The sequence below is a fragment of the Sitophilus oryzae genome, unplaced genomic scaffold (assembly GCF_002938485.1).
Source record: "Sitophilus oryzae breed Bouriz unplaced genomic scaffold, Soryzae_2.0 scaffold_1586_pilon_pilon, whole genome shotgun sequence".
Lineage (NCBI taxonomy): Eukaryota > Metazoa > Arthropoda > Insecta > Coleoptera > Curculionidae > Sitophilus > Sitophilus oryzae.
In genome coordinates, this window is record NW_022146265.1 from 338,082 (window position 1) to 360,454 (window position 22,373).

Sequence of the window (22,373 nt, forward strand, 5' to 3'; positions counted from 1 at the left end):
TAAAGAATCTAGTGATAATAACGATAATAATAAGAATCTAGATAATAACGTATTGCAGTAGAGTACTGTCAATAAAATAATATTAGAAACATCCTAAAAAGTGACAGCGGCCGACTAGATTTTTCCTAAAAAATTAGAGCAGCCCACAAGATTCTTTATCTAAAAATGTTTTTTGTCCTGACATGTAATGCTTTACATTTTATTTTTAATTTCAAATCGGTGAGTTTTATCAAAAAACACAAGAGATAAAAAAGTTTCTAAACAAACTAAACTATCCAAATTAATTTTTTTTTTACATGTGTTTGATAAGCTTTTTTTTTAAATTTCGTTAACAAGAATGATAGGGGTAGTTTATTTTAACACCTTCCACTCATTTTAAAAAGTGAGAAAATTACCAGAAAGTATGTTTTCATAACAATAATGCTTCCATAAAATTTCATTAGTCTATCGTTTTCGTTTTCAAGATAAAAAATAAAAACATTATTTTTCCGCCATCTTTGTACCGCGATATCTCCCTAATGGTTGACTTTTGACCCAACGTTTATAAAGCAAACTACCCTTTATTTTGAACAAGGAATCACCCCCTGAAGTTTTTCGCATTTGTTTTGAAACACCCTGTATATATATTTTTTATTATTTTTTAATATATACAGGGTGGTCCGAACTGTATTCCGGAAACTTCGGCAGCATACTCTGCAGATAAAAATAAGTAAAAAAGTTCGTATGAATTTATGTCCTAAAATGCTTAGTTTAGGAGATACAGGGTGTAGAAGTTTCATTTCTATTTCGATTTTTTCCAAAAAATTTATGAAGTAACGTCAATATTTGGATGAAAATTGGTATATGGGAGTTTTTTGACATGAGAAGTTTGATGTTGATGTCAAAATGACTTCTATTTGTAGAGATCGCCACCTACATGTGTTTTAACTGTTTTGAAGAGTAATAATTTTTCGTCCGTACCTGTATAAAACTACTGACTGAAAAAATATACATTTTCATGACTTTCTACGTAAAAAAATGTCTCTTGGTAAAAATCGCTACGAGCAACCGTTCTCAAGATATTTAAAATGGAAATAGTCAATACATGTCATTATTGACAAAAAAATAAGCACACGCGTTGAGTATAGTTATTTGACTGAAATAATAAATTTTTAATTTTTTAAATTAATCATAAATTTTTCTGCAAAAAATTGATGATTTAACAGTTTCTGTTGAACTTTTGGCACAAAAAGTTTCAAATTTATGATTTCAGTCTAATAACTATTTAGTCAACATATTGAATTTATGTCAATGATGACAGGTATTGATAATTTTGATTCCAAATATCTCGAGAACCATTATTCGTAGCGATTTTTACCAAGAGACCTTTTTTACGTAGAAAGCATCGTAAATGCATATTTTTTTTACTCAGTTGTTTTATACAGGTACGGACTAAAAGTTATTACTCTGCAAAGCAGGTAAAAAATATGTAGGTGGCGCCCTCTATAAGTAGGAGTCCTATTGACATGTCAAAAAACTACCAGGCACCAATTTTCATCCAAATATTGACGTTACTTCATAAATTATTTGAAAAAAATCGAAATAAAAATGAAACTTCTACACCCTGTATCTCCGAAACTAAGTATTTTGGGACATACATTTATATGAACTTTTTTACTTATTTTTATCTGCAGAATATGCTGCCGAAGTTTCCGGAATACAGTTCGGACCACCCTGTATACAGGGTGGCGCACCTCATTCGCCTCGGTTGATTATACGAAAACGGAAAGATGTAGAAACAAAATATTTTATGGGTATATGTAGGAAGGTAACGTGCATAATTTAAAATTATTTTGAAATGTACAGGGTGTGTCAGAACTAAGATCCATACCAAAGTTATATTTTTTCTTATGGAACACCCTGTATTTTATTTGATTTATTCTTGGGTATAAAATAAGGCATTTATTATAAGGCTTTAATATGTTTAAATGCTTTGGTTTTTGAGATATTTAAATATGCATGCTATAATAAAAAAGTTTGTCAACACCCTGTACATTAGTTTTCAGAGTTAATTCTTGTATTGACTTTGAAGCCAGAGAAATAAACTTTACTCAAAAAATGTATTGCTTCCTTAAATGTATACAGGGGTATCAAAAATTGCTGGTCTATTTTAAATATTTATTTTACATAAAAACTTCGTTATTTCAAATACAACGCTATGTATATTTTAAAACAAGTCCAAGCAAATTTAAATGCTCTTTCAAATTATATTAGGGTTTCCTATACCTATCTGGCACAGTTTTTGAATAAAAAGCGATTTTTCAATAAAATGGCAATCAAGATGGTTGGTGTCGCCATGGCAATTTGCTAGTGTTTATTTAAATTTATAACAGTTTACTTTTATTTAATTTTTACGCGTGTCACTGTGACAGTTAGTTTTGACGTAAGAAACGTCAAAAGTTGATTGCGTCTGATCGCGACCAAATTTGGTGGGTAGACTATGCGATCGACGGTGCACATGGTCCCACCCTGCAAAGTTGGATACGACGTTTCGCTTACATCTTCATCAGGGTGGGACTAACGATTTGATATTGAAGAAAAATGTGGGTCAAAGTTTCGAACCGATGCCTCTAAATGGACGCAATCTTCAGGATTTTTCTTAATTATTGGTCGATTGGAACCAAACTCGCCACGTGGATAGAGGTACCCGAATGGAGTCCTCAGACGAAAGTAAGAAGAAGTTTCACTTCAAATATGCACACATAGTGCACACACAATTTTTTTTATTTAATTAATATTCTTTACTAGCGTGTACCCGCGACTTCGTTCGCGTTGAATTAATCATTTGTAATGGTGACCGGCAAAGCAACAATTTCCATTAAAATACAAACTGGATAAAATTTTCTCATATTTGTCAGCATGAGAAAAAACAATATGGCGATATTATTATATTTTGGCAGTTTAAGCAGAATCGTGGTTAATCAATTAATTACCCAACTTTTTGAAACACCCTGTATGATTTTTTAAAAAATTTCAAAATATGTAAAAAACAAAATAAATTATGCGTGTCCAAGCGTTTTCCCGAAAGATTAACCGTTTTTTAAATAACAAATATTGTAATATTTGAAGGGCGTTTTCACCCTCTTGGAATTTGAGATTCGAACCTCTACACCCGATCAGATTTAAACGTCAAGCAGTTTAAGCAGAATCGTGATTACTCAATGGTCATATTTTATGAAACACTCTGTATAAATTTTTAAAAAATCTTAAAATATGTAAAACAACAAAATAAAATATACGTATTTAAGAGTTTTTTCTGAAAAACTGACCGGTTTTTAAATAAAAAATATTCTAATATTTGAGGGGTCGTTTCACCCCCTTAGAATTCGAGTTTCGAAAAATCCCTTCTTGTCGAACCTCTATACCCTAAAGTCAATCCGTTTTCCAAAAATCAGCTTTTTACGTCAAGCGCTTTAAGCAGGATCGTGATTAATCAATGACCAGATTATTCGAAACATCCTGTATACATTTTTAAAGTCTTAAAATATGTAAAAAACAAAATGAAATATACGTGTTTAAGCGTTTTTTAAATAAAAAATATTGTAATATTTGAGGAGTGGTTTCACCCTCTTGGAACTGGAATTTCGAAAAATCCCTTCTTATAGAACCTCTACAGCCTAGAATCAACCTGTATGCCAAAATTGAGCTTCTTACGTTGAGTGGTTTGAGCAGGATCGTGATTAATCAGTGAGTCAGTCACTTAAGGATTTTATATATTAGTATAGATAAAAAATAATCCTTTTCAAGAAATGATCACGTAAAAAAATCATACACATTTTATTGACCGTTGTTATTTTCCGTTTCGAATGTTCATAAAACACGACAAAAGGTGATATCAAGTGATAAGAAAAAAAAGTCAATGTCATAAAGCAGTTTATTTTATTGAATTTCAAGGAAACACTATAATATGATCCCTTAATTCATTAGAACATAAAAATATATATTCGTAATACGTCAAAACTTAACTAACACATCTAACTAAAACAAGCTGCGGGAAAGATTATCGTTTCGTTCAAAGAGCTGCTGCAAAAGTGAGTGATAATTAAAGCGATCGCTTCCGTAACCTGATTTCTTTCAAAAGCTCAAATAGTTAGAATTAGTACAGACATTAATTGTATACTTTATATAAATAAAAAATATATTATTTAAGCCTTACAAACTAAAATATCTTCTAACGTTCCGAAGCTTTAATTCTGGAAGAGCGTACGTGTAAAATCTATGTAGTCCAAAGCGCCTGCTATCGGCCTTTCCGTCTTAGGTTCGGTGTAAGGTTTCATTCTGGCCACGCAGTAATCCGCCATCTCCTTTGTCAAGTTCTAAAATAGGAAAAAGTCAAAAGTTATTACTATTATAAAAAACGTGTTTTAAGTTAAAGTCTCCTTTTTGCTGTTAAGTATAAAATAACTGTATTTATAGTTAGAAAATATTGTTTTTTTGCAACACAGAGCAGAAGAGCTCGCGAATGTCGAGTGTATTTGACATGTCGGAATAGAGGGAAACGAACGTGCTGATTCCCTCGCCAAAACTGGTGCAGGTTCACCATTCGTGGGCCCAGAACCGACACTTAAGTCTCATTCAGAACCCCGCAATTAGTGGTTTCAAATAGCGTAGAAGTTTGTTCCTTTAATTTCAGTCTAAGCATTCAGAACGTCAAATTAGTGGTAGACATTTTCAATTAGTAGAAAAATTTATAAAACTTTTAAATTTTTCCACTAATTATACTTCAAAATTTGTTATTTTGGCCTTTGATATTATCTTCCGTTAAGAGAAATTGATAATGAGTCACCCTTGTTCCATTTGAAAAAATTGACATATGATTAAAAATACGATTTGTACATCTTTTAACCGGCCTAGACAAGACACGAAAAACATTAGACGATCAAAACTATTTTTCCAAGGCTACTTGATTTAAACTTACTGTTTTTAACACCGCCATGGCACCCTGGATTGAAATTTAAAATATGATTTGTTTTTAACCAACAATGCCAAAAGTTGACATATGATATGTCATTCTATTAATAATAATTAAAAATAATTAATTTATGTCATATACTAACATACAAATCTGTTTTTTTTTATCTGAAAAAATAAAAGTCATAGGGGTGACCCACTTTTGAGACGCACCCAGTATACCTAGTTAAATCTAACATTGATTATGTGATGCTGAGTTGGGTGTTTCAGTTGAGCCACTTTTGAGACGCACCCGGTATATTAAAAAATAATGTTTAATAATGTAATATCATTTTAGAATTCTTGTATGTTATTTTAGATTCTGAAGATAGTTTTAGAATGAACCGGAATATATTTTTAATAAAAACATGATTAATTTTTTAACCGATGCCTAATATAATTTATCTTGTATAATAACACGGTTATAATTATGATTTTGTTACAAAAACTTTTATATAAATGATTATGTAATAGAAAAAAATCAGATTTTACATTTTACTAAAATATTATATAAATAAGCGCCTTTCTACAACAACGCCAATGACTCCCAATTGGTAAATTGAGAGTTGCCTACCGGTCGAAAGTCGTTCAAGACTCAAATGGATTATTTAAGTCAAATTTCTTACAAATTTGGCACTGGCGAACCATATTTTATAGTTCTTGAATACAAAAAGTAAATAAAATAAACATTTAAGGACTACAAACTAAGAAAATGCAATAATACAACCAGAGAGAAGTAGCGGCAACAATGCTTTACTACACACGTGCGACGCGTACTACAAGTTAATAGAAGAATCAAATACGTTTAAATAATATATACGACGGCCTCCCCATAAGAGCATTGAGAGGATTTACGTCCCAGTATTGAAGGAGAACAGAAAATCGAGTCGAATGTTTCAAGACATAGGTTCATCCTTGTTTAGTCAAACCTCCTACAATACAAGGATAGACTTATGTAGGAAATGCATTGAAATTCTATAGCCATCCTTCAACATCGGGACAGGAATTTAAGCGGTACCCTCCGTATACTTTATTTTAAACGTATTTGAGAAGAATGAACAGGCGACCTCGCCTCTAATCGGTGTTGCCATATTGTAAAGGATTTATCCTTTTTACATAGTTTTCGACTTATAATTAAGTAGTATAAGGACTACCTATTTAATACATCTATGGAATATTAAAACCTACTTTATTAAAATGCAGTATTAATATCTCAATATATATGTATATATATATATATATATATATATATATATATATATATATATATATATATATATATATATATATATATATATATATATATATATATATATATATATATATATATATATATATATATATATATATATATATATATATATATATATATATATATATATATATATATATATATATATATATATATATATATATATATATATATATATATATATATATATATATATATATATATATATATATATATATATAAGTGTATAATGTTGTCACATCTTTAATATTGATAATATTAAAGATGTGACAACATAGGCTGGACGAGGAAGGTTAGGTCGGCTGCGGTCGAGTGTACCCAGAAGTAAACATGTGTACAAAAATAATTGTTTGACCGCGTTCAGATGTAAATAGTGTAGTCTATATTTTATTTTAAGTCTATGGTTTCATCAGACCTAGGAGACATATCACCGTCGGACATAACAGCCTATGTTAAAAGGTTGGGTCTTGAGGGTGAAGTTTAACACTCTGTTTCTATTAAAGAGCTTGTAGAAACTGAGCCAGAACAGGCCCTCGCAGCCGCAATGGTGGTTCCAGGTGGAACCCACTCTTAGTGAATACAAATACGAATCATTATGATTTGCCCTGATAGAAAAATTTCTAGATATCATTCTATATATGAAGAGCTGCACGCAATACAAAAAATTCTAAGGAAATCATTGGAATAGGATATATTTATAGACGATCTGCTACGAATCGCAAAAATATATTCTAGTTTCAGACACATTCAATTGAAAATTCTTAAAATTTAACTACCGCGCAAAACGTTCTAATTGGTTACTGTCGCAGAAACCATGATAAAATAATGACAACTAACAACTATCCAAGTATTTTTTTATAGTAAAACCACTTAGATCTTAAATATTTCTTACTGAAACTTTACATATAGACATAGTCAAACATTTAAGTCTTACCGCGTATAACTCTTCCTTGGTAACATAAGGACGATCTCCTGCAGTAATCGCCCTAAAGGCCTTTTCAATCTCTTCAGAGCTTTGGACATTCTCCGTCTCTTTACTGATCATAAATGCCATGTATTCTTGAAGCGAGACATTGCCATCCCTGTTAGGATCGACCACATCTAAAAGAAAAATATATTATTAATAACTTCTATCTAGGTATAAATAAAAACATACTCAAAATTGCGTCAAACTCTGGATCGGGTTGTCCTTCCTCAACCATGGGCAAATCGTAACCAAGAGCCCTCAAACAGCTCTTAAATTCTTGATGGTTAAGTTTTCCAGACTTGTCCTTGTCAAAGTGCTTGAACATCATCGAGAATTCTTTCAGAGCGTCTTCACTTACACCTATAACAATTTCAAAATAAATTTATTTTTAGAAGAAATATATTTTATATTAATTTATATATATTTCATATCAATTAAACTTTTAGTTACGTAATCGGGGGCGCCATTTTTAAATTCATTGTTGCCAACCATGGACATATTCGGTGCCGTGCTGACTAACTGGAATTTAAATTTCGCACTGGGGATTCAGGTAATAGCTCTGCTAAAAATGTCAAGTTGCCCTATGTATTTATTTCCTAACATTGTTATTCCTTTTGACACTTTAGTTTTGTATTACAAGTTTTTGGTTTAAATAAATAGTGTTGTGATACTTTAAGCTTGAAAATGTTTACTAGCAGACCTTACAAACATTATTCTTTTTAGAACCTTTTTTAGTGTAAAGTGTACAAGATAGCTTAATAGCCCTAAAAAACTCATCGCAACTTTATTAGAATATTTCGAACGGGAAAGCGGTAGTAATGGTCGTATATGTCCCTTAAGTGCTGTTAAGAAGATGAGTTTTGTTGATATAAATAATAACTGTTTATATATTTATAATTAATTTATTTTTGTTTTCTAAAATACTTTGATTAAAAGGAAATATATAAAAGTGGGCAACGCTGTGTCGGTCAATCTTAATCACGTGACTAAAAGTTTATTTGGTATGAACTTGTATAAAAAATGCATTATACATTGTAGATATCCGGTTTTTAAGATCTAAAACTGACCTGATTGGTTTCGAGCTTGAATCTGTTGTTCCAAATTATGTTGCATTCTCATTCCCAACTGGTCTAGTTGATCCCACTGTTGCGCAAGTCCGACGGTAGAATGTTCCGTATATCTGTTGTCCAAAATAAGATGCTCTTCTAATATGGCGCCCAAGTCTTCAATCTTCTTCAGATCCGAACGGCGAGCTCTAACTTCTGCCGCTTTACGCTTAGTAGCTTCTAATTGTTGCTCTAACGATCCTGAACCCTCCATCATTGAGGTTCTGTAAAATATAAATTTATTAATGTTGGATTTTCTTTTTAGATTAGGAAATCCCATGCTAATTTTAAACTGTGCAGATATTGGCTCTCCTATGATTTTATAGCGAAGTCGTAAATAGATTTTTTAAGGTCTACGTTTGGCAAACACATGCCAAATTTCAACAATTTTTTTCCAGCCGATTTTGAGTAATTTGAGAAAAACTGAATCGATTTTTAAATTAAAACTGAATAGGTAACAATCAAATACCAGTCAAAAATCGACATGTCTTAAGTTGTCAGCGTCGTTTTCGAACGTAACCATAGAACGTAACTTAATTTTAATAAAATTTTAATATTCAGCACTATGTTATACACATAAAGAAAAAGTGAGCATGATAAAATGGTACTACGCGGGAAATTGCTTAGACCCAGTGTATCCGACATATTTCAGTTAATTTTCCCTGAATATTAAAATTAAATTATTTTTGACAATGACAAAATCATAGTTTGTAAACCTAAGGTTTCGGATTGACGGATTCTTGGCGGAAAAGATACAATTGGTTTAGGAAAGCACTGTTCATTAAAATGTTGTATCCTATGTTATAGGGCTTGTTTCTCTCTACAATTTCCTGTTTCGCAATGTACCGTTTGTGTCCAGGAAGAGTTCATAGTTTCATAGTTGTCGATTTTCGAAAGAAATCCCCCAGTATATGCATATTATTTCATATATTCTACATTTTATTGATTTTATGGAAAGCACTGTTCATTAAAATGTTGTATCCTATGTTATAGGGCTTGTTTCTCTCTACAATTTCCTGTCTCACAATGTACCGTTTGTGTGCAGGAAGAGTTCATAGTTTCATAGTTGTCGATTTTCGAAAGAAATCAGTACATGCATATTATTTCGTATATTTTTCATTTTATTGATTTTATGGAAAGCACTGTTCATTAAAATGTTGTATCCTATGTTATAGGGCTTGTTTCTCTCTACAATTTTCTGTCTCACAATGTACCGTTTGTGTCCAGGAAGAGTTCATAGTGTCATAGTTGTCGATTTTCGAAAGAAATCAGTACATGCATATTATTTCGTATATTTTTCATTTTATTGATTTTATGGAAAGCACTGTTCATTAAAATGTTGAGCGACACGAACGTCAAAGTGGACGTCAGGCCGTACGGCAGACGTCATGTCAACGGAGTTTATGAACAGTCTCGTGTATTTCAATAATTTTAAGTTGAGTACGGAAAATAGAACAGCACGACGGCAACAGAGCGTCAAGTTTATAAACCCTCCTTTAAAAATCTATTTACGACTTCGCTGTAAAATCAATAGGGGAGCCAATAATTAAATAGTTCAAAATTTGCATGGGATTTCCTATGTTTCCAACGACGATGCACCACCCGGTATAGAATGTCTAAAGCTAAGTCACTACATACATCGAATAAAAAGAATAAGGAATGAGTATATCAAAATTAGCGCAACCGCGAATATATTTTAATATGGCTGACTTGAATTCTGGGTAATTATACAGGCGTTCTAATTATTCCTCTACCACACACAGTTCTGCTGGAGGAATAATTGGAGGAACAGACACATCCAGTCCTGACCACAATGTCCTTCAGGATTTGAGGATTTGTACACTTTGCATAAAAACGATTATAAAATAAACAAGAATATTAAAAAATATATACAGAAACTTGTGATTTTCAAATATACAAAAAATCAAATTTGTTAAGAGCTGTCAACAAAACTATCAAAACAGAGGTTACCATGACTTAGCTTCCGTCTCTAATATATGAATATAAAAATATTATTTAAGTTTTTTATTATATGCTTTTTATACAGGGTGACAATTTGAAAACGAACAGTATTTAATATTACCTCTACCGATGATAGTATGAAAATTTGGCGAAATACGTCAATTTACATATCAAGGGGGACAATTTTTGAGGCATTTGTTGTCGTGTTACTTTCAACCCTTTGACCCCCAGGGCACCTACCCCTAAAATTTTAAATGGCAACCCCTATTCCTTCTACCATTTTTGTGTTCCTTATAAAATTCTCAAAAAAATAATGCAGTTTATGTAGAATTCTATAAGAAATACAAAAATTGTAAAATAGGGGTTGCTATTTAAAATTTTAGGGGTAGGTGTCCTGAGGTTCAAGGGGTTGAAAGTAACACGACAACAAATACCTTAAAAATTGTCCCCCTTGATATGTAAATTGACGTGTTTCGCCAAATTTTCATACTATGATCGGTAGAGGCAATATTACATACTGTTCGTTTTCAAATTGTCACTCTATATAACTATTCATAAAAACATTTCAGTTAACACTTTATGGTAAAAAAAAAATTACCGAGTCTCTGTCAACCATTGATGGAAGGCGTTGGCGTGCTTAGCAAACTCCTTTCTCAGCTTATCATTTTCTTCTTGTCTCTGAGCCTCTTTGTCCAATTCGGCATCCCGCTCAGCGATGATCTTCTGGAGATTACGCCAAGTTTCTCCCAGAGCATCCATGTTGAACCAAGTGTATGGATTAGGTCCGACATTGAAAGACTTGATCTGGCGATCTAGTGCGGCGAGAGCATCGAAATCTGCTTGAGCGCTCGAAAGAGAAGCCTTTAAAAATAAAACAATAATTAAAACTGGATTTAATTTTTTATCGCCGAAAAAATCCTGTATGGGTATTTCGCCACTGCAAGAAAATCTACAAAATAAAATAGTTATTTTTTTGTAAACACTGCTGCGTTAATCCAACGGAGACTATTTATTGTCAGCAGTTAGGTTTACTGATAAACAAATTTGCCTAATGAACAAAAAATGCTTAACGTTTCGGAAACTTTATCTCTTTCCGTCGTCAGAAGCAAAACAAATACAAAGAATAAAGAAAAAAACTATTTAAGATATTTAAATGCAACTATTCGAGAACACTTTAATTTTTTTTTAAACAGATACGTCTATAAAAATCGTTGACTTTCTGTTAAAATTTCATTCATGGGACACAGGGCACAGAATAGATTTTAACAACGCCAAAATTATAATGAAAGAAGCGATAGTCTCTAAAAGAAAAGTAAAAGAGGCTTTTTTAATAATAATAATAATAGCTCCCGTATATAGCGTTTAACGCCTTGGGAGTAGCAAGGTATAGCTTGCTATACTAGAGCCGTTCGGTATACAAGGAAGGTAATGTGGCTAGCACTACGCTTCAACCGCCTATTATTACCTCAGGATTGTGAATCCCAAGTACTCGTTTAAGGCTGAGTCGACCTAGGTACCCAAACTATTTTTATTTTAATAAAAATAGTCGGCTGATGAAATGCCGGGTGTGGGAATCGAACCCACACCTTGAGATTGGTAGACGAGAGCCTGTACCTCTACGCCACCGGGCACCTAATGTGCTATAATAAGGTATGTAAATATGATGTCTAAGATTAGGTATGTAAATGAATATGTCTGAAGATATCTAATAAATAATAATAATTTTTAACACAATCTAATAAAAATAAATGTATTATTGCTCATGCATCTGTAGATGTTAGTAATGTATGGCAATCGCTTCTTTGATTTTAAAGAACATAACATAAACAAACATAACATAACGTAAAAATTTAAAACAAATTAAAAATAATCATACGAAAAGTTTGAAGCATTTTGGTTTTACCTTTTTAAGTAATTGTTAATTTTGAAGTTTAACTTGATATGTCATTTTAACAGAACGTCAACGGTTTTTGTAGACGTATCTGTTTAAAAAAAAACCTAGTGTCCTCCAATAGTTGCATTTAAATATTTTAAATAGTTATTTTCTTTATTCTTTGTATTTTTATTTGCTTCCGACGACGGAAAGAGATAAACTTCCCGAAAAATTAAGCATTTCTTTGTTCATTAGGCAAATTTGTTTATCAATTTGTTGACAATTAGTTTCCATTGGATTAACGCAACAGTGTTTACAAAAAATAACTATTTTATTTTGTAGATTTTCTTGTAGTGGCAAAATACCCATATAGGATTTTTTAAAATTTTTTATATCGTTATTTTACCTGAAATTGGGCATGAGCGTCTCTTAGAGCCCTAATTTCCTCAATGGAGTTGCATCTTACAGGATCAGTTAAATCTTCTTCGGCATTCTCAAACCAAGAATTAAAGGCCGACGCTCTCTTGGCGAACATAAGAAACAGTTCTTCGATTTCCTTAAATTGTTCTTGCATGCTCAACAAACGCTGTTTCCTGGCATCGGAGTTTGATAGAAGACGTTGCCATCTAAAACGCATAAATAAGTCCTGTTATATTTATAATTTTAAAAATATATCAAGGACAAACCTAGCGATAACGTCGGCGTGTCTTTGAACGATAGTAGCAGTTTGATCATGGTTTGAAGCTACAAGTTGATCTTTCAAAGATGTAATGTTTTGAATGCCTTCATGTTCAAAGGCAGTTAAACCTACAAGGGAGCAAAAATTAGAACATTCAATATATTTGTAATTATTGAATAAAAAATTGAAAAAACAAAGAACAACTGTAATAGAGAGACTTAATAGAGGAGACGGTAATTTTACCAGTTTGGCCTTTTTTTCAATTTGGGTTTGTTTTAAATAATTATCTTTTTTACTTCTTAATTTTATTAGAAAATTAAAAAAGGTAGAACGCCAGACCGGTATTGTCCATTAGTCTTTTTATTCAGTGATATGTAGTATTAATAGAAAACTTACCAGCATCAAAGGTTTCTTGTTTTGTAAGCAATGTCTGCACTGATGAAAGATCTCGCCCATATTCCTCGCTTTTAACATGAGTTTCCTAAAAAAATATTTTTTTTAAGTAAATTATTATTAACCATTGAATCAAAATGTACCTTATCAGCAATCCAGCTCTCTACAACATCAGCCTTCCACATAAACTGCAAATAAGCAGAATTGTCCACCAATTTAGCTTTCCTTTTAGCTGCTAGGGCAGCCAAGTGGTCCAATTTCGCCTGTAATTGCTGGCAACGTTGGTTTATACTTTCAGCATGATGGTTGCCTTGAGCGGCGAGTTGAGCACCTTCCTCACTTATATTCTTGCAACGACTCCTAAACATTAAATAAATATATAAATTTCCATCACAAACAGATAATTTATTGAAGATTTTGTACCTATGAGCTTGGAAGTCAGTTTCAAATGCGTCGTGTTTCTTCAAAAGTCCTTGAACAGCTGCCATGGAATCTCCATAGTCATCCACACTGAGAAGCTGTTGTTTCTCGCTTATCCAAGCTTCTTCTTCTTCAACCTATATTGAAAAATAATTTTTACAAAATTCATAAAAGATACTGACGTTATTACTTTAGTCAAGAACTGTTGGTACATTAGACTTTCATCCAATTTCTGTCCTCTGGTTGCGGCAAACTGTTTCAGTTCGGCCCAGGCCTGATTCAGAGCTTTCAATCTTTGCTCGATTTCGGGGACTCCCAAGTTAGACACATCCATTAGCTTCTCTCCAGCTTCCTGAACAGCTTGAATAGCGGGTTCGTGAGAAGCTAATTCGGCTTCAAGACGCTTATGTTTCTTCTTCAGGTTTTGAACACCTAAAATATTCACATTAAAATCTCTATAATTCTGGCCGTCTATAAGTAGCATTTTTAGACACAAAATCGAAATAAAATCTCTGCTGAGAAACATTGCAAAACAGTTTCGCCGCGTTTTTGATACATATTTTTCGTAACATAAATCCCTTTTTGTTTTGAAACATTTTACCAAAATATGGTTTCGCTATATAAGCTATAACAATAAAGATCTTGGTGTCACAAATTTTTCGAAACTTTTAAGAAACAGATGTGGCTCACATTTGCAGATTTCGTATCCGTTTTGTGCCTGAAAAGTTTCCATAATTTTATTTGACATTTTGTCAAATATGAGAACATAACCTTATTTTATTGTTTGGATTTTGTTCTGCAGTTTTTGCATTTAAGCATTCTTCAAGTTTTTATAGTACTATAATTAACAACGCAGAAGGAAGGACGTATGGTGAGTACAAATACAGATATTTTTGCTTATGCGATTTTATAATTATTTATTATACGCATTACAGAGATTATTTTTGTTTTAGGAATAAATGCAATAACAGCCACTATCCATACCCAACAGGAGACTGAAGAAAAATGTTACCGGCAAACGTTTTTTTCTCTTTTTTTTTCCACAATGGAATACATGTTTTTATGTTTTAATTGTGATATAATAAGTAAATAAAAATGTTTTAATTATTCTGACGAAGTTTTGATTCAAGGTTATTGGTTTTGTTGACAGGTGACTATTATTGTCGATTCATTTTCGAAACACGAGTTTCTCTCTTTTTAGACACAAGTGTGATATAATGTAGATGATTTGTGTCCCACTCCATGTCAATTTTAATAAATTTTAATAAAATAATAAATTAAAATTCCATCATGTTGGCTAGTGATAGCATTTTTAACAAAAACTATATGCTTTTATCGGCTGTTGAGCTTTTAAACTCATAAGAACGCGTTCTACTTACATTTATTTATATACTTTTATTTTCGGAACCATGATATAAAAATAAAAATCTATATTTCAAATAAAAATCTTTTGTAGCATCAAATAATGATATATCACGGGGCATTAAAAAATATGAAAGTACATTATTATAAAAGAATTTGCTTTTGTCAGACATTTTTTGTGCGAGAAAATCTAAAAACAAAGATCTTAAGACAAAAAAATTATGGCGTAGGTCTACATTGTTGATGGTTGTTTTCATTTTGAAATCCACACACAGACATAGACAATTTTAGTTTGGTATTTTGTTTCTTCACTTTTAGAAACAGTGGCTGCCGAAAACGGGAACATCTTGGACACAAATTGCAGAAAATGTTTCGAAACATTTCAGGAAACGGCTAGTGCCACCACATCGGAAACACATGTAATAAAATCATATAAAATATATAGGTTTTGAAAATGTTTCCTATTTATGGCATACCGTTTCCATTTTGTGTTCCACCTAAAATGTGCCCAAAAAGGCTACTTGGGGAGTGCTTTAAGTTAAGAATACCTGTCAAGTCGCGACCATAGTCGTCACTACCAACAAGTAATTTTTTCTCTTTAATCCAGGACTCTTCGTCGGCGATATCTCTGAAGAACTGGTGTAAAGTGTTGGCTTCGTTTAGTCTAGCCTGTCTATGAGCGGCCAAATTCTTAATTCGTTCGTAACGTTCGTTAATCGATTGACGTTTTTCTTGAATTGAGGCGGTGTCGAACTGTCCCGATTCAATCAATGAATCAGCTTGGTCATTCATATCTGAAAAACGGATGTAACTATAAAATGAGTTCAAAGATATCCTTCATGTTTGGTACCTTTAATTCTATCTTCATGATGTTGAATATCAGCTTCCACAAGTTGATGTTTCTTCATTAAGTTCTGTACTGAAGCTAAATCTTTGCCAGCATCTTCACTAGTTAGCAAACTCTCAACTTCGCCCAGCCAAAAATCTAAATCTTTAACTGCTGCAATGTAAGTTCTTTGCTTATTAGCTTCCTTCAGTTTCATGCTCTTCTCTGTGGTCTTTTGAGTTAGGTACTCCCACTGATCAGCGATAGATTCCAATCTCTTTTTAACGGCCTCCTCCGATCCTCCGCATTGACTTTTGTCAATCAAATTACCACCATTTGCCAAAACACTTTGTATACGGTCAGCATTAGCGGCCAATTCGGCTTCAAAAGCTTGATGTTTTTGATGTTTTGATTGAATGTTGGCTGGATCCTGTTAAAAATAATTGTATTAGAAAATTGATATAATCTATACAATCATCGTTTAATGTGACGTCATACATAATTATCTATTAATGCTGTGACTAGCTTTTACGTCTCACTAGTCAACTTGCATACCCAACAATTTTGCTGTTCGCTGTCGCCTTATTTTATGAACGGATTATATATGCAAGACATATACTGTATGCTTTTGGAAATGAACATCGATGACATTCCCCATATAATTTATTTGGTATAAATAAGTAAACTTAATACCAGTATTTCTAATAGCAGTGTTTGCTGCGAATGTAATCGCATTTTTGTGCGTTTTAGTGTGCTTCGGAAACACGTTAAAAATTTTCATCTGAATCAGTTAGAGGAAATAGCACCTTTAAAAACTAAAAAGTATATATGCATTTACCGGCAAATTTTGTAATTAACATTTTAGTTCAAAGAAGAGCATGGCATTTAAAATCACATGCACAAGTTGCACAAGGTAATTGACCAATTTATCAAAGATGTGAGGCAGAGTCAAGTGTAAGCATTTCATCTAGGATATTAGTAATGATGGTGCATAGACTAACTGTTTAAGGTGATGGTTTAAATAATACCAATATCGCTGTACAAAATATTAGAAAAAAATGTCCTATGTGTGATTTTGTCAGTAGGCTTAAAGATGACTTACACGAACATTTTAAACTGGATGATGATATTAGTGTTAAAACAAATTACATGAACTTTTCCTCAGCAGAACAATTGAATTCATGGTTTTCTCAAAATAAATAAAATATAATATTTTAATTTAAAAATAGTAGATAAAAATCTTTCTAGATGGTTTGACTAACGTTCACTCTGAATAAAATGCAGTGAAAATTAAGATCTAGTAGCTTATCAAAAGTTTTTTCATTAAAGCATCATATATTTTCATAAATAAAAATATCTGAATTTAATTTTTAAACAAATTTTAAATCTCTAGTAAACATTAGATTATAACAGAATAAACAACCTACACTAAAACGCACAAAACTTGGTATTCATTTCACTTATTCTTACTTTATCTAGTATTAAGAACATTCTAACAAAATAAACCAAATAATAATCAAACTTTGAAATAAACCGTAAAAATAAACGTCTCTAGTTTAGCTGACAATTGAAAATCATGAAATTAAGGGACCGCAAACGGCAACATTGTTGGGTATGAGTCGGCCAACTGTGCTGGTCAAGCTTAATCACGTGACTAAAAGTTTATTTGATATGAACTATACAATTTTTATCCCGTTTTAACCAGGGAATAAAACGGTACGACAATATATGATGTAATGAACGATGCTTGTACTGACTTTAGAAGTACATTATTTCCAACATACCTTATAACTCTCCTCAGTAGCCAACTGAAGTTTCTCTGCAATCCAATTTTCAATTTCATCGGCATCTCGAGAGAATTGTTGCAACGTTTGGCTTTCTCCTAATTTAGACCGCTTTTGGATTAAAGCATCTTTGAGATGATGCCATCTATCCAAGACTTGATTACATTTATCATTAATTGGTTTTGTAGCATAATGTTCCCTAAAATCGAATCAAATTAGAACTGTAAGAAAACTATATACACATTAATTACCTTCCAATAAGTTCCTTGGCTAAACTTTGCAAGGTTGCAATTTTTTCCTCATGAGCGTTAATAGCTTTGTCAAAATCTTCATGTTTCTTGATCAATGCTTCAACATTGTCCCCATTGGAATCTACTTCGTCCGCAGCCAAAAACGCTTCTCTGTCGCTCATCCAGTTTTCCGCTTGTTCACAATCTCTGTAGAACAAGTTAAGTTCCAAGTTTTGATCCAACAATAGTCTTCTGTCGATCCAGGCTTTTTCTAAATCGGCTCTAGCTTGATGAAGTTGTTCCAGTTTTTCCTGAATTTCTGGAGAAGCATAATGATTGGAGTTCAGTAGTTGCTGTCCAAATTGTTCTAAAGCATGAAAACTTCCAGCTCGTGCGTCAATTTCAGTGCGGTGCTCCTAAGTAAAAAATCACCACGTTTATTTTGGAAAATAATAGAATGTGATTTGAAGGAGTGATGTATCATACAATGAAAATGGTATACCATGCTGGCAACTCTTACTTTTGGGTCGGTATTTACATGTGCGGAAGTAAATCCCATAGGGATCTTATTAAGTCGGAGTGAGAGAAATGCGATGGTGTACACACACATCTCTCCGGTACGCCTTTCCTTATCAATTAAATTAAAATCACGATGACAAACAGCTTATTTTTAAAATACTTTTTTTTCAAAAAGATAGCTAGATAAAATCATTAGATATGTTTCTGTGCATCTGAAATTTAATTCTAAGGAATTATAACGAGAATACGTCAGTAATCGCGATAATTTCAAAACTCAGCTTTTTAACACATAACACGCGATAACTCAAGAACCACATTAGATATTGAAACTTCTTTTTTTTTCCATTTTGAAGTTCGGATATTTTACAAGATGTTTAAATGAGAAAAAATCGATTGGCTTGTTTTTTTCCATTCAAAATTTTTTAAAAACCCGTCCATTTACTTTTAGTGCATAGCAATTTTCAGCAATCGTGTAACTTTTTTATTTATAAAGATTTTTACGTACTGTCCGTGAAGAAAATATAGCAGAAATATGAATTTTTTTGAAAAAAAAAACTACAATCAGTTATTTTTAGTGAATTTCGAGATATCGATTTTTGAATTCGGAGTTCTAATAGCGCGATCACTGTCGAACACCAACTCAATTCCATTATTTCTACCAAAAGTGCAAGTGTTTCTAACTAGCACTTAAAGATTTACAAGCTATAGGGAAAATTACAACAACTCGTTAATAAATACACAAATCAAATAAAGTATCACGAGACGTAATTAAATCGTGAAGCTGAACGCATGATGTACAGCATTCCCTAGAATTTTAAGTACTGATTGGGTCGACCGCGACAAATCTGCTTATCTCCTTCCACGTCTCTTAGCAATGTGCACAGTCTCTCGGTTTATTTCATACGTTTGTCAACGTTTTTACTGTTCTCTCTTTGTTAAGTACATTATAAATGCAGTACTCTTCTTACATACGGAAATCTCGACCCAAAACTAACCTTTGCCAGCTCTTAGTATGATCTGTATAAATGTTACACAAGCCACTGTCAAGGTTATTGTGCAATCCAAACCCACATTTGTGCTATCAGAAGTGATGATAATGTTTAGGTCATAATAATATTAATATTATTACAAAATCAGAGTTTTCATAATTTCTAACAGATTAATACTTGGAAAACAACTGAACAAACTTGCTACTATAAAAACCAAAGTGAAATACTAAAAAGTGCAAAAAAACTCATTAATCTGTAAGAAATTATATTATCGACAAATATTTTTATCAAGATAATTAAAATTATTCTTTTATAGATTTAGTACATGTTATACACGGGACAACAAATGTCAAATTCTGACAATCTACCTGTGGATATCCATATCTGGTCTCAATTTCCGCCTTGTAGTTCTATCCCATGAACAAACACAAAACACAAAAAAATCAGACAAATCTGTTTAATCGGCACGAAAATATATGTTATATAGCCAAACGCACATCGAAAAATCGCAAATGCTTTTTGCTTCTTGTATAACACAAATCAAATATTCTTACCTGATGTCTTTCAATTAAAGCTTCGGCACCAGTAACATCGTTTGCAAGTTCTTCAGAGCTAACTAATCCTAACATGGAATTAATCCATGCTAAAAGATCGCGATGATCGTTCAAGAATCTAAAACAAAACAAAAATTAAATGCAAATTGCTTAAAAGTTACTCGGGACTGACCTTTGTAAATCATATGCATCCAACAATTTTTCCTTTCTTGAATTTGCCTTAGCTGTCAGTTGAGTCCACAATTCTGTTATTTCTTTTTGTTTAATAAGAGTTTGTTCGGCTTGTTCTGGATGCGATTGTCTAAGACGAACGGCTATATCATCCAATTGTTTAATCTATAAAAAATATAATTAATATAAAAAAATTGTGTGTGCACTATGTGCGCATATTTGAAGTGAAACTTCTTATTAACTAGCTATTAAATTGAAAGATTTGAAGGATATATATATTTTTTATGAATGGTTTTTAAAAACTTCAAAAAAATTACAGTCAATATAAAACCGTATACTATTCTAGCTTTTATAATTTTTATTAAAAAACGACAATTCTAACACTCGGCCGGATAGCCTGGCAGCTGTGTCCATTAAACCAAAATTCTACTACATCTATATCTCTGACTGCTACTAACCAACAATTTGTTTGGTCTGTGGTCTGTTTTTGTTTAAATGATTTGTTCAATATTCATGTTGGGGATTTATTTTTAAATTTAATATTATTTTTAAATGAATATTAATTGTTAGGCAAACTCATAGAATATGTATTTCTTTTGCATAATCAAAATTGTCACTCTAAATCGCTGTCTTTTTTAGACAGATGTCACTTGTCTTGTCATTATTCAATTCATTTTTCGAATTTTCAAAATGATGTTAAGAAAAGTTTCATCTTAAAATAAAATTTTAATCATTCACAATAATTGTTTATCTCCATCATTTATAGTGATGGGAGAAACCGATTAATTTCAATAACCGAGTACTCGAGTTTCAAGCGATTACAATAACCGAGTGATCGCTCGAGCGAAATATCACTCGTATTTAAAATACGGTTTTTCACCCGTCGCTTGTAGTGATGGGCTTATTCGAATGAATCACTAGTATAATTCGGTTTTCATTTAAAAGTATTCGAATAAAAAATAACCTGAAAGCTGAACTGCACGAACTACGAACAAGTCTCGTCGTCGATCCGTCGGGTGAACAGAACATCGGGTTAATCGGGTAAGGTAAGGAATAAGAGACGTTTTAAATTCAATTTATGAAGGAAGTTTCCATGCCATCACTCGAATAAAAAATTAATTTTAAAATTTACGTAGGTGGTGGCAACGCCAACTGTTATTTATTATTTATTTGTGATTACTGTTTAGAGAAGCTATTGATATTGATAATGATATTATAATAGATTTAATATGAATTAATAATAATACCTAATCTTGCCTAATCAAATGTCAAATATTTACTAAATTAACTAAATTTATTAAATTAACTTGTAAATCGAAAACGTACGACAACCGCCGGACTAACAACTGAATACTGAAACTGAATCGCCAAACCGGAATTCGGCTAAGCCAACCTAAACCTAACAAAAAATGAAACTGAAAGGAGAGCCCGAATTTATTCGAATGATTATTCAAATAATCATTCGGTTATTAGTATTATTGAAATGCTAATAATCCGGTTATCAAACTTGTTCTGTTATGCCCATCACTGGTCGCTTGTTGTAAGTACTCGTTAACGCCAAGCGCCAATCATTAAGTTGCGTGCGCAGGGCACATATTCTTTCGACGATGAATGGTAAGTAGCAAGCGGCGAGCGATTCGCTTGCTTTAGTTTATTTCAAAGCATTGTCGATGTAGGTCGTAAAATTTTGTCCCTCAGATACGCAACGGATAAATATATATACGGCGTCGTATAAATTTGCTACCTGCAATGTATGTAGAAAATTCGCTCGGCTTTTTATCGAGTATGTCACATTAAAATCGGATTTCAATTTATGTCATTCTAGGATCGCTTACGTTCGTCGCTTTGTACTCGTCACTTGCATCGCCCGTTCATAATCGAGCGATGTCGGTTATTTCAATAATCGAGTACTCGAGCGAATTCGCTCGAGTTATTCCATCACTAATCATTTACCGGATTAATAATACAGAAATTACAGCTCAATTACAAACAATTCATTATTTATAGTGATTTACAGTAATCTTATTAAATTATACGAATATTCTCGTTGATTATTGGTTTGAAATAAATATGACAATGTCCTCCAATGAAAATGCGAATTACTAACTCTAAATTCTAATTCTAAGCTGGCAAATGAACTAGATGTGTTACTTTGACCGGTATTCAGAAGCTACAAACCTATCGATGAAAATATGCATGAAAATTTGCTTCCTAGCACACAAGGTTGGTCCAATATTAAGTTTTTTATAGTGATTTTCTTAGGCGCTTATGGCACAGATCGTTACCCAGTGCCACAA

General features: G+C 32.3%; 1 protein-coding gene across 3 annotated transcripts in view; it reads right to left on the reverse strand.

Annotated features, from left to right (window-relative positions):
• Positions 1-3,899: 3,899 nt before the first annotated feature.
• Positions 3,900-22,373, reverse strand: part of LOC115879730 (spectrin alpha chain) — a 34,381-nt gene continuing 15,907 nt past the window's right edge. For 2 of the 3 annotated variants that reach the window (XM_030896695.1, XM_030896696.1), the window contains exons 20-37: positions 20,078-20,241; positions 19,906-20,023; positions 19,720-19,761; positions 17,865-18,259; positions 17,614-17,812; positions 15,854-16,259; positions 15,552-15,797; positions 13,832-14,073; positions 13,645-13,778; positions 13,365-13,581; positions 13,225-13,309; positions 12,836-12,956; positions 12,556-12,775; positions 10,875-11,137; positions 8,276-8,538; positions 7,398-7,568; positions 7,176-7,342; positions 3,900-4,355 (exon numbers count right to left, since the gene is read on the reverse strand). In XM_030896695.1, the coding sequence (XP_030752555.1) occupies positions 4,227-4,355; positions 7,176-7,342; positions 7,398-7,568; positions 8,276-8,538; positions 10,875-11,137; positions 12,556-12,775; positions 12,836-12,956; positions 13,225-13,309; positions 13,365-13,581; positions 13,645-13,778; positions 13,832-14,073; positions 15,552-15,797; positions 15,854-16,259; positions 17,614-17,812; positions 17,865-18,259; positions 19,720-19,761; positions 19,906-20,023; positions 20,078-20,241 (3,582 nt within the window). In that variant the 3' untranslated portion in view covers positions 3,900-4,226. The remainder of the gene's footprint in view (positions 4,356-7,175; positions 7,343-7,397; positions 7,569-8,275; positions 8,539-10,874; positions 11,138-12,555; positions 12,776-12,835; positions 12,957-13,224; positions 13,310-13,364; positions 13,582-13,644; positions 13,779-13,831; positions 14,074-15,551; positions 15,798-15,853; positions 16,260-17,613; positions 17,813-17,864; positions 18,260-19,719; positions 19,762-19,905; positions 20,024-20,077; positions 20,242-22,373) is intronic. The other variant, XM_030896697.1, reaches the window with a different exon arrangement.